General features: G+C 42.2%; 1 protein-coding gene across 1 annotated transcript in view; it reads left to right on the plus strand.

Annotated features, from left to right (window-relative positions):
• Window positions 1–5,378: 5,378 nt before the first annotated feature.
• The window catches only part of col5a2a (collagen, type V, alpha 2a), a 43,308-nt gene continuing 35,723 nt past the window's right edge, over window positions 5,379–12,963 (plus strand). The window contains exon 1 of the mRNA XM_036540363.1: window positions 5,379–5,604. Coding sequence (XP_036396256.1) covers window positions 5,514–5,604 — 91 coding nt within the window. The 5' untranslated portion in view covers window positions 5,379–5,513. The remainder of the gene's footprint in view (window positions 5,605–12,963) is intronic.

Consider the following 12,963-nt stretch of genomic DNA (forward strand, 5'->3'; position numbering starts at 1 on the left):
CCCCCCTCTCGCTCTGCTACAGCACATTACATTACTGGCATTTAGCAGACACTCTTATCCAGAGTGGCTTGCACAGATTAGTTTTTTACAAGTCACCCATTTATACAGCTGGATATTTACTGAGGCAATTGTGAGTTAAGTACCTTGGCCAAGGGTACAGCCGCAGTGCCCCAGCAGGGAATCGAACCAGCAACCTTTCTGTTATGAGCCCAGCTCCTTACCACTATGCCACACTACTTCCCCACAGACTTTAATTGGTACACTTATGATTTCAACACTGTATAGGCATTAATTAACTGCTCAACAAAAGCATGTCCTCCGCTCTGAAGGGAGGAGGGACCCCACTGTGAGGAGGACCGGGAGCGTCTCCGGGGTGCGCTGGCGAGGCGGAGAGGAGGAGGAGGAAACGGCCGATGATTCACTCTTAATGTCTGCTCTCTGTTCTCCTGCCCCTCTCCTGGCTGTGCTCTGTAGTGACTCAATCCCTGGCAGGCCGGCTGCCCAGCGTTACGAAAGGCCTGCCATTTCCCTTCCACCAGGGAGTATAAAAGCGGCCCTCTTGAGGCCCGACTGCAGACGGGCCCACATTGGCCAGAGCCGCCCCGTTTACAAGCCAGGCCGGGGGGGGGGGGGGGGGGGGGGGTCGGGGGGGAAGCACAGCTGCCTTTCTCCTCAGCCTGCACTGCGGGGCCCCCCGGCACCCCACAATCCCGGCCCGCTGGAAAGTAAATCACCTGATTCTTTTAGCACCTTGAGAACATGGAGTGCAGCTGTTTCCTCTCCGGAGCCACTGGGACGAACATCGCTCCGCGTCAAGACACAGCGGAGGAAACATGAGACCCCAGTGCCCTTTTTTAATATTACATTTGCCATTGAAGTTGAAACCGTTTTATGTCCCTCCCACCCTCCCACCCCCTTCCCTAAGACTGTAAACTTACCTAAACTAACCCAAACCTGCTTTTAGAATAACAATCTAAAATTTGATTTATCAACAATATCAAGAGTAAGCCTCTCAGGTTTTATGTTTTGAGCCTAAATGTCAGGCATCACCACTATGTGGGGGAATAGCATAAATTTCTGTGCTGTGGAAGTGGAATTGTCTGTGCAGACAAGCAAACACAGCTTGAAATATGGTCCCCAGGACAGCGCTGTGCAGTACTGTAACGTTTCAGCCACCTTGGTCCTGTCATTCCAGTGCCCTAAATCACCATACATGCAGACAATGCTGTCACCATCCCACCATCTCTGTACTCCTCTGTAAATCCAACAGAAAACCCTCACAATCAATTTAAAATTCACAATGGTAAAACCCAAACACGCATAGCAAATCCATCAAGCACATGATCTAAGGCAAAATTTTCTTTCCTGAAAAATGTGCAAAAATGTAAATGTTCTTATTTTTACACATCTGAAATGTGTACACATTAATATGTATATATACATATCTAAACCAGGGACCAATGTGTAGGCATACTTGTCAGTGCACAAATCTGACAACTTGCTATTGTCTTGATGTGCTCTGCTGCTTCAGCTGAAATATTTTGCTTATATGTTTCATGCAGCTTGACCCAGAGCCATTGAGATGGATCAATTACAGTCGTTTCCTGGTAATGATACTGTTGCATGCGGGGAAGGAAACCACTCTGTGTCAGTCCAGCTAAGGTCACAATCCCACCGTTTTAAGCCATGTTCAGAGGTAGACGAGTGTCTCAAGTGGAAAGGGGGATGCAACTGCAGCTCCCTCTGAGGAAATTCGCAAGAATGTTAATGCGGGGCTATAGGTTCCTCTCCAGCACTACAAAGGCCTGTTGAAATTATCGGTCCCTGTGGAGATTGTGGGACTTTTATCTGATTTAATTTATGAAACTCAAGAAGACAAATTTATATTAACCATACATGCCCACTAGCTAGTGGAAAAGACACAAAGAAAACAACCTGGCCTTACAGAAAGTGAAGTAAGGCTTGGACAAGAGCCAACGATAAAAATAAAATCCTTTTAAGACTTAGCAGGCCCGGTCTGGTTTACTGCGTCAGAGAGTGCAGAAGTTTCTCAGAACACTATGTGCATTTAAAAGTGTCCTTACACAGCATACTCAGCACATATGACTGTCTGATGTATATTACACATACTCACAAAGCAAACACATTTTTTCTCCTTTGTGCCGGTCTCTTTGGTTATAATTTAAAAAATGAGGATCGGATGAAAAGTGGAACCAATAGCTTGGATTCCTAATTCTAGGTCTGGGATAATATAAACGGAATGGTATTGATGTTGCACATCCCTGCCAAAAAGAAAAAAAGAAAAAAAAATGCAATGTACTTACATGAGATTTTTTTCCAATGGAAAATTTTCATTCAGTCAAGCAAAGTATGAGATAATTAAATTTCAGGATAGAATGGCCACTAATTACAATGTCATATTTGTGATTTACTAAATAATAACTATTCAGACAGTTGCCCATTCCACATCTTTCTTAATTAGGAAATAAATGAAAAAGATATACTCCACTTGGACTCCACTTGGCTCTGTTTTGCACTGAAGCACCTCAGAAATATTCTTAATTTTCTTGTTATTTATGCTATTTTATACTGATCAGTATTAAATAGATTTTTTCAAGGGGCCTTTTTCAAATGACTAATTCTAAATGTCTTCATTACTATAGTTTATTTAATATATTTACAGTGCTTTTTGCCATAAATTATTGATCTACAAATACTTTTATAAAAATGAGTGCTGAAAATGCTTAGATCAGCACAAGTGGGTGTTCTTGTAAGAAAAAGCTAGAGCTTTTTTGAAGTCTTTTTTACCGCAAGGCCGTTTTTAACCTAACATGGGACTCTGACATATTCTGGGGTTTTCATCATTTCAACCTACATTTCAGCTACACGGGATATCATCTTGCATGCTTCTGTCAGGTTTGTGGTCTGGTTCTGTACTTTCCAGGTGGGAGGTTCCCCCTTCTATAGCTGAAAATTCACAAGAGGCTCCTCCTTTTCTGACCAAATGGTTTTTGGTTTGTGCTTTGAGATGTCATGCCTCCCAGATGCTGTCCAGACTCTGCCAAGAGTCATAGAACTCTATGGTTTGTGGATGAGGCACTGAGAGTGGGAGGAGCCATTTGGATGATTACAGGATCGGAGAACACGCCCAGATTCTGAGAAGCAGGACCTGGCATTCCAGCCAATCAGAGTTAAGGATAATTGGAGGCTCCTCCCTCTCTGAAAAGATCTGATGAAATCCCTTGCTCTCTCAGTAATAAATAATCTGAAGCTTTTCCTTCTCTGATTAACAGCACATGTACAGTATACTGTCATCTTTTTCTGGCATGTAGGTTTTTCATAATTTACACTCTGTGACTCACAAATTAAGACTTAATTCTTGTTGCTAATTGTAAGTAATAGGACTTTGTAAAGGTCCATTGACAGTTCAATGCAGATACTACAGAAACATACCAATATCTAAAGTCCTCCCTGTGATACAGTATTTCCAGTCATTCATACAGTCATTCCAGAAATTTTCCAGAGATGTACTGCATTTTCATCATCACCAAAATATCATAATAATCAATTCATAAAAACCAAACAAATCAGTAAAAATGCATGTTTGCATGAATTTAAGCATGTGCTTCACCACTGCAGGTCGGCAGGAGCGGCAGGGAATTTGAGTCACAATGTACCATCACTATGGAGAATACAGCTATGAAAACGTATGGAAACAATTCCACTGCAGAATATTATAGAACCGACTATCATTAATCTTTATTCATCTTAAACTGATGTATTTGCAAGTGAGTGACTATATGTAAATGATTCTTGCAAGGTGGAATAGGACAGCTAGCTAGCTAGGTAGTTCGTAGCTATTTATTCCACAAATATATTTAGCTACCTTGTAGGCCATTAGATATATATCTTAGATATATAGCTACTAGTTACCTAAGAGAGCATGGGTCTTCTCTGAGGTTTACTACAGCTTGTGGGCAGAGATGTCAGTCTTATTAGCAAAGGCAAGATGGTGCAGGAGACGTTTCTCCGGGAATTTCAGTTTTCCTCGGCATTAAACAACAGGAAAGTGAACATAGAGATGACTAATCTCTATGTTTAAAGAAGATTAAAAATTGGCCCATACTGGCTTCGACCTTTCGTGGCCCCAGTAAAATATAAATGTTATTCGCACATAATGGCCCCGACAATCATAAAATTGTCCACTACTGCCTATTTCAGGAATGTATCCACCACCATTGGCAAGTAACCATAAAATGTAATTATGATTAGCTTGGCAAGCTGCTGATTGTACTTAATGTACCGTATATTGTAAATATTTAAGGTTAACTGAGGATTTTGTCATTTGAAATAGACAGGAAATTATCTTTTAAGTAAGAGCTGAACGAGCATGGAGCATATTGACCGTGGCTTTTTCGCCTGCCTTCCGGCTCTCTGGTGCCACTAGTAGAGGGCCTTATGGAATATGACTAGAATATGAATATGACAGGGATTTTTTTTGTGTACCCGCCTTTCCTGGCCACTTTAATCTGTAATCTATAGGCCAAACCTAGAAACTGCAGTATCACCTCACCCAGTTATTGTGTTGGGAGTACCATTTGTAGGGAAGCTTCTACCAGCTGCAGCCCAAAATCTACTTTACAGAACATGGTTCTTGTCCTTTTTCTCATATTTTTGTGGAAGAGTCATATATGCCCAGGAGGAAGAAGTAACGATGGCAAAACAAGCAAACTCCCGCTATGCAATTGTAAGTGGCTCAAAAATCCTGACCAATCACAGTCTCTCAATTAACCATTCTTTTCTAAACAGTGAAAAGAATGCAGTTACATTTCAATGTTGCTATGTGTTGCTTTAAATTGTTAACACATTGAATGCACCCACCTGCTTTTTATACAGATCTCCCCCCTAACTCCAATAAGGGCATGTTTAAACGTTTTATTCTTAGTCTTAAGACTTATTTTTAGTCTTTTGTCTTGCCAGATAAAAGCATGTCTGTCACCGTTACAACTGTAGCCTTTCAAACTGTAATAAAAGAGCACCTTTATGGTCCCGCTTGACGATCACAGGAGCAACACCAGCCTCACCTCTTTACAAACAAAAGAAACTGTCTGTCTGTCTGCATGTTTCCTTTGAGTTTATCTTTTTTGGTCTTGCTGTTTTGCTGTGGCACCAGCAATGCAGAAGTTTCATTAGAATGCAGAGGCTTGTTACAAGGCTGTATTTTCTCAGAGACACAGCTGTCTGTGAGTGGATGATCGCAAGGGCTCTTACACGGGCGGGGGGGGTTGGGCATAGGGGGTGGGGGGGGGAGGAAAATTAGGGCTGCCAGCATTCTTCTTATTTGAAGCTGTAACTCCAAAAAAGAGTGTGCGTGCGGAGTGTGGGCTGGGCCTCTCTGCTGTTCCAGGGAGGGGAATCTCAGTCTGACTGCATGGTGTAGAGATAACCTGACCGCTTCATCCTTCTGTGCTCCCTCTCCACACACAAGGGAAACTCATGTCTGACTTATAGACATGAAGACCTTTGTGCATTCCAGGACTTTTTTACTCCTCACCGTTTCTGTGGTGCAAGTTTTGTTCGTCAGATGCCAGGATGGGAACAGTGGTAAGTAACTTGCTGGATGTAGTTTGTGTTGACCGTGTATTGTTCTCACTGGTAAGCTGGGAGGGGTGCTGAAGCAGCGCTCTAACTCGTCTCAGCGTTCTGGCTCTGGGGTGCTCTTTACAGAACAATGTTTTAGAGCTCAAAGAGCACACTGGCTGAATGTTACATGATGTTTTAGTAAGTTTGCAGTCATTCCGTTGTTAGCTTTTTTTTTAAATTTGTTTCATCATTTAATCCTCATACAAGACAAATAGGAGGATGAACTAATGCTTAGAGTGCAGTCTTGTAAACCGTGTGGTGTTTCAGCTGGTCGAACATGACGAGGTCCGTCATGCTAAGATAAAAAAACCCTACAGAATAGGTGCGGCGGTTTTCTGCTTTTGGCTTGTTTATTCAGTTGTGGCTTTGCACTGATAAGAGCAGCTATGCGAGGATGTGCTCTTTCTGTCAGGATGATCCTGGACAGACCTCAGCAGGACTTTTGGTTGTTGTTTTAGCCCTGGAGAGAACTGGCAGTGGAGTGAACAGTGTCACTGGGGACTGTGGACAAGTGAACACATGAACTTTTTTTCTGTTTAACTGCATCCTTTTGTATCGACATTACATTACATTAATTTCATTTAGCAGGCATTCTTTTCCAGAACGACTTACACGGGTTAGAATTTTTAATGCTATCCATTCATACAGCTGGATATTTACTGAGGCAATTGTGGGTTAAGTTCCTTGCCCAAGGGTACAGCAGCAGTGCCCCAGCGGGGAACTGAACCAGCAACCTTTCGGTTATGAGCCCTGCTCCTTAACCACTGCGCTACATCTGCCCCTAACATCTGCCCGTGATCCCCAGCGGTGTCACTCTGGGGTGACGGAAGAGTGGCTTGTGACACGTTGCTCTCGGACTCGCTTTGCGCTTTCCCTTTCAGCCTATAAGCTTCGTTAAACGTTGCCCACATCCATTTCCCCCCTCACATCTGCGGAGCCCTTCTGAGCGGCGGCCCTCCAGAGCCTTTGAAGGAGGGCTGCTTATGTTTTAATGCGGGACAGATGTGAGAAGGCTGTGCATCAACACGTCATTGAAATGGTGACTGAGAAACTTCAACAAATACAGCCGAATGGTCCCTGCGTCGGAACACCTGAGCGCTGTTATTCTTTGAAAAGTGCTGTCGTTTATTTGAACTACATGTGATGTCATAGTGTGCTCTGTATGATGGCGTAAAATGTAAGGTGATTTATTTATGTTACTGTCTAATTGCTTTAATATGTTTATTCTAATTAATTAAATAGATATGGACAACTAGACAGGTAAACAGTTCTCATTTTTTCACCTAGCTTAAGCAGGTCAGCTGAAGTCTTCAGGTCAAAGGTCTTTGAACTGTATTGTTTTAAAACCTCATAAATACACTATTAAAGTGTGTTGGAAAATAATTGCGTTTTGAAATTTAAATGATGAAATGCCTGTTTTAGCCTTCAGACTGTGTGCCACGCATATGCTGTGCAATTCATATGCACTATTTAGTGTCTTCGGTCATCTTTCAACATGAGCCCCCTAGTGGACGTAGGAAGTACAAACTTCGCAAACTGTAACGTAAAGGACACGTGAGCATGTGTGCCAGGCCGACACTCATCCATGGGCTGTCACATTAAAAATGATATTGCCAGTTAAGTTATTGCGATTTCTGTGAAACGGCCGAAACAATTTCTTTATTTGTGTTTTCAAGCGCAGAACGGTTTCTGCAATTATGACATTCTGGACAAAGAGAGTGCGGAACACTTGCAGCATTCCACTGTGCATTCCAGAACAACCAGCACAGAGCGGTACCGTGCAAAACATGGACCCCAGTGACCTCGCAGGGCGGGCGAATATAGCGGCATCCCTCAAAACTGGAGCAGAGAGAACACTGATCTCCATTACAGGCCCGGGGTTCCTGCGTGTTTGGGTGATTTTACTGTACCACTGCTTTCAGCCATGAACTCTTCCTTCTCGTCTCTCTGAGGGTAATTAAGTTACCATATTTGGCTGTTTTTGCAGCAACGGAGCGGCCTCCAGGAGGCTGAGATCCAGAATCAGTGCAGGATGACAGGCTGCATTGGGCCGCAGGGATCGATAGATTCCCATGTTCAAGTGTCACCCTGCTGGAGTTACAGAGCAGTGCCGCTGACATCGCCAATCACGGCGCATTGAACACACTGCTGAAGACCAAAGATGTCTCTCAGTGAAGCCAGCTGATTTGTGAGTGTTCACAGTCGCAGGAAAGTTCTGGTTCACATCTGCTGCAGATGTTTAGGCGGTCGGATTGCGTGGTATAAATGAAAACTGGAATCTTTTGGAAGGCGGTTGGTTTTGTGTGTCTCATTTTTTCCCCCCCTGTGTGTGTTTAAAAAGCTGACTAACTCCCTCTTTCAGGGGTGTGAGCTCCCCAGGAGGCCGTGCATCTGGCTGCGAGACGTGATTGCGTGTGTCACATCGTACGGTCTCACACTAGACGCAAAAACTTTCACCGTCAACAGCTCCGGCTATTTCGGTACATAGCACTTTATGGTTTAGGCGAATGAAGGGTTCTAGAAGCCTTGTGTATAATAACCTGGGGTTTGGTGGTGACACGAACAGGCTGCTGATTTGGCAACAGCTCTGCCAGGATAAATTCCAGACACACCCAGTGATTCAATATATAAATAAGTTCCCACAACGCAAAGCTCAGCTGCTCTGCACTGCAAAAAAAAAAAAAAAAAAAAAAAAAAAAAAAAAAAGGCGAGAGAACCATTTTACCTAAACACACTGTGGAGTTTATTTCCAGAGTCATCCTCTGAGAATTTATTTTCAGCAGAATACATCCCAGTCAGCAGAACATGCCTGCTGTATTAAAAAGCAGAATGGCTTTTGGTTAATTACTATTTTTATATGGAAAATGGCGACAACTGAATGTGGTTAAATGTTGATGAAAGGGGAATAATTGCAAACAGCAGTCCTATCTTTACAATGCTGGAACGCTAAAATACTATATCTATTTGCTCCAAAAACAAAGAAAGACAGTTCCAATAATAGCCAGCGACAGACGGACACACATTCACTTGGCAAGGCAGGCTGCATTTCGACAGGAGTGGGCATTGGGAAACTTTGCAGATGTAATCCTTTGATGGCTGGAAACATGTTTGAAGCAAATGTTCAAAGTTATGACATTAATAGAATGTTTAAAATCCATTGCATGTGTGCGCACAAGTTCTGGCGGAGTATGTGATGATACATGACTATTGCCTTTAGTTTCATGGCTGGAAGGGAAGAAAAAGGCCATGGTTTAATTTGAAGTCCTTCAAACACGAGGCCATGAAAAATCCAGTGCATCACCATATTATTTCAGATGTAACATCTGTCCCAACCAAGGACAGGCTGTGGCGTCTTTGTAGCTGATTGCATGTGAGCATTTGTGGAACATCAGGTATGTGAACATTCAGACAGGTCGCGCTGATGGTTCAACATTTGTGGAATGGGAAGGCAGATATCCAGTAAAAGCATGTTAGGTGTAAGAAACCACATGGAAACGATGTTAGAACATTCCCCCTTTCGCTGGCCTACGAGGTCGTAAAATGCACCGCCTTCAAAAGGAGCGAAAGAATGCGTGACGTCAGGTCATTTCGGATGCCATACACTACATTTCGGGAACAAAGGTTAGAACCTTATGGATGTATTCATTATCAGTTTGTTTTTTTTTTTTCTTAAATTATTTTCATCCCATTTTCAACCTTAGAGGATGAATATTTTAATGAATGTACACAAGTTAGTTTTTTTTTACATTGTTTATCAGGACAGTTGGATTAGGGGGTCAATGTCAAGTGACCGCCATGTCATTGAAAGAGATTTATCCTTCCGTCAGAAGGTTTTACAGCTAAAAATTCCATCAACGAAGCAACATGAACTGACTGACTCTCAAATTGGTTCCAGTCGGTGCAGCAGTATCTATGACAACACGACAAATTTTGTTATTTTTCAAACAAAACATAACTGTATAAATATGTAAATCCATTCCAGGTCCAGCCACAGATGAAAAAGGGTGCAGATGAAAAACATGTGCTGTTATGTGCTTTGAATTGATTACATGGTTCCCTGCTCTTTGCTTCAGAAGGCAGCAGACTGTGCATGGCTCAGAGACACCTTTCAGAGGCCCAGCCGGAAAGCAGATATGTTACCAATCACACAGCGTGAGTGCCTGTGGCCATCGACCTGCACTCCTCCACAATACAGACAATTTAGCTGATACGGATTCTAAATAAAATACATGCACATTAAGCCACTCCATGGGAACCACATTTAAAGTACATTATGGCAGTCAGCAAATGTTGAAGGTGATGATTTCCAGATGTTTAAATAGTTTGCTTTGGCCGGAATTTGTGAAATATTAAAACACACGTTGGCTAAAAACAGCAGGACAGGAAGTGCTATGGCTGATGTAAGATTTGGTGTTTCAGACTATGGAGGCACGGAAGATGTGCAAACCAAGGCCGTGTGAGTCTGTCACTGGAGTGAGCAGTAATTATTTCCCATTTGTTGTGGCACACAACAACCAGTCTGTTTAAAGCATGTACTTAGCCGTTCTCGTGTGCTGCTGAAGATCTGAGAGGGGCTTCCCTGTAAAGGTGCCCTGTGATTGGAGCACTCTGGCAGGTTAGGAGCCTTAGGGTTGAGCCTTGGGTGAGCGCGTGAAGGTGGACTGTTTGAGTTTGGCGTTGCGTCACTCTGAACAGGTTTCCGAGTCCCGGCTATTTACACAGCTGGTTTCGCTCGTCTGAGGATTATGGGAGATTATTGGCCGTCCAGAGCGGAGCAGGAGGAGGTTAGTGGTTTCCATGTCTGCTGTCTGAAAGCTTTTCTTCCTGTACTTCACCTGGCCAGTCAAATGCATGTTTGCTGCCTTTAAACCCTCTTCTGCTCCAGTGTGTCAGAGTGCCATGTCACATTAAAAAGAGTTTAGACACTCAGCACAAGAAACCAGGTCTAACCAGCAGTTTTTTTCTTTAATTTTTCTTTTTTTGATACTACAAAAAGAGGTCAACAAATTTAAATAAAACTCTAACCACATGATCACAGGGAGCATTCATATGATTATGTCTTCACGCATATGAGTTGTCAATCTTGGAAAACCATGAGACATTTCTGGAGCAGTATAATGTTAGAATGCACATTCATGACAACATAAAATAAAAGCCTTATTTCTTATTGTATGTTTCTGTCAATCAATTTCTTTTAAAATCAGTCAACTCTTTTGTCTATGTATTTTTCATTTTAAAAAGCCAACATAATAGCTGTTTAACATAATAATGTGCCAGACACTGTCCACATAGTAGAAAATTAGCTTCTCAATGCCTTTGGAACAGAAAGATCAGGGACATGATTGACGTGACCCTGTAAGGTTCACACAAAAGTTTACAAATTCAGCAAAAAAGAGACTTTCCATGTTAATTCAGCTTTCTAATTACTCACTAATAATATCTGTTTCATTATATATTTTTCAACAGAATAAAATATTTCAAATACAGTACAATGGTTTAATGTTGTTACTGTCAGCACATGTAAATACATTTTGTTTTCTGGGGTATTTTCCGGAGGCTCTTTGTTTGGTATGATCTAAAACCTAAATTCAGAATAATCCCTGATTTTACTGTAGACTCAGTATTAAATAGCTTTCTGTAAATGTTGATTATGTGCTGAATGGCTGATGTCACATGACTGTGGCATTTGCTGTTGGGAACCATTCCATCAGTGAATCATTAGACCAGCATGCATTAACACTAACATTTGTTAGGTTTTTCTATGGCTTTTTGGCAAACTTTGCAGCATATTTGTTAAATAGTTTAGACACTTGGCCACACACAGTTATATCCTCCATCTGTGTTGTATACCTTAGGTTGTGTAGCACTACTTAAATGTCGCTTAAATTACAGTTGGATATTTTATACACCTGATATTATTCTTCTTTGTATGACACTCATATAATCTGTATATGGTACAAAAACGTTGGTCACATTTAGGAAGGTTATGGAGCATGAGTTTAAGTGTCTTGACATGACGCATACATCATTATCACAGGCAATTTCAGCTCTTGCCTGTACCTAATGAGACACAGCTGTCTTAAAAATAGTGCATTGTCCTTAAATTTGTGAAACAAACTTAAGTAAGTGTTACCCTTTTCTTACACAATAATATGCCTGCAGTGGTTGCTGAGCTAGCGAAAATAAAACGAGGGAGACACAGTAAATGAACAAACAAAGGAAACACTTAATTCCATTTGTGTGATGGTTCGAATCTGGACCACAGTCTCGTGAAGGTCTGCCACCATCTGATATTTGAGAGAGAATACAGAAATTTCAGGTCTGGCATTGGTCAAGCGCTGAGTGCAGATCACAATTAGAGATGCATGTGGTCTTCATTAGCTGTGCGGTTAAGTAATGTGTGTCTGCGCTCTCTTCCATTCCCAGTTTACCATTAAACACACCCTGATTCAGCCTGTAGGGGAAAATACAATGTATGGCCTTTTGTAATGAGTTAAAAATAGACTGCGCTTCTTTTCCGCCATTACAAGACACGAGGCTTGAAGTTCTGTCTCATAGAGAGGCAATAAAGCTTTACGTTTCCGCAGATCTGAGCGAGAAAGTGGATTCCTGGCGCAGGCCCTTCACGTGTACAACAGGGAAACTATGAAATGAAATAATCTCAAAACTATTTAACTATTTACAATCAAACTATTGTAGCATCATTCACTGTGGGGCACTGCTGGGAACTTGCGCAGATGTGCTCACCACACTCGGTGCTGCGTCGTCTCTCAGAAAGGCAGGCAGCCAAGCAGACCAATCGGATGTGGAAGGATTGCATGTTTCAGTGAGTCATGGAGGCCAGCACAATTTGATAATTGTACCTTATGGAGAAGTTCCGAGGACCCTGAGCAAACCGTTAACTGTTGTATGTTAAAGCGCAAGAGGCAAGAAACCATTGGAATTGTGGGCCTCAGCTCTGTGAAGTTGTGTAAAATGTCTGTAAGTCTGTAAATGGGTATTGCGTATGGATTTCTCACAATACCGCTTTGTTAATAATTTGGGTAATTCCCCATTAGATTGTTTTGCTATAACCATGACGCAGATGCACTCTGGTGCGTATGATGAAGGCTTGCAGCTGCTGGATGCAGTCAGGGTGTGGCTTTGTTCTGCAGAATTTACTGTTAGAAAAAAAAGCTGCCCGCAGGCGAAGCTGTGTCTAAACATATAATAAAGAGCGCAATGGTTTGTTTTAAAGACTCCAAATCCCAGGGATGATGTGCTTTCTGGTCGACAGACTTCCATGTGTAATTGCAACGTGCATAACCCACTGAACTGATC

Source organism: Megalops cyprinoides, chromosome 11 (assembly GCF_013368585.1).
Source record: "Megalops cyprinoides isolate fMegCyp1 chromosome 11, fMegCyp1.pri, whole genome shotgun sequence".
NCBI classification, from domain to species: Eukaryota; Metazoa; Chordata; class Actinopteri; order Elopiformes; family Megalopidae; genus Megalops; species Megalops cyprinoides.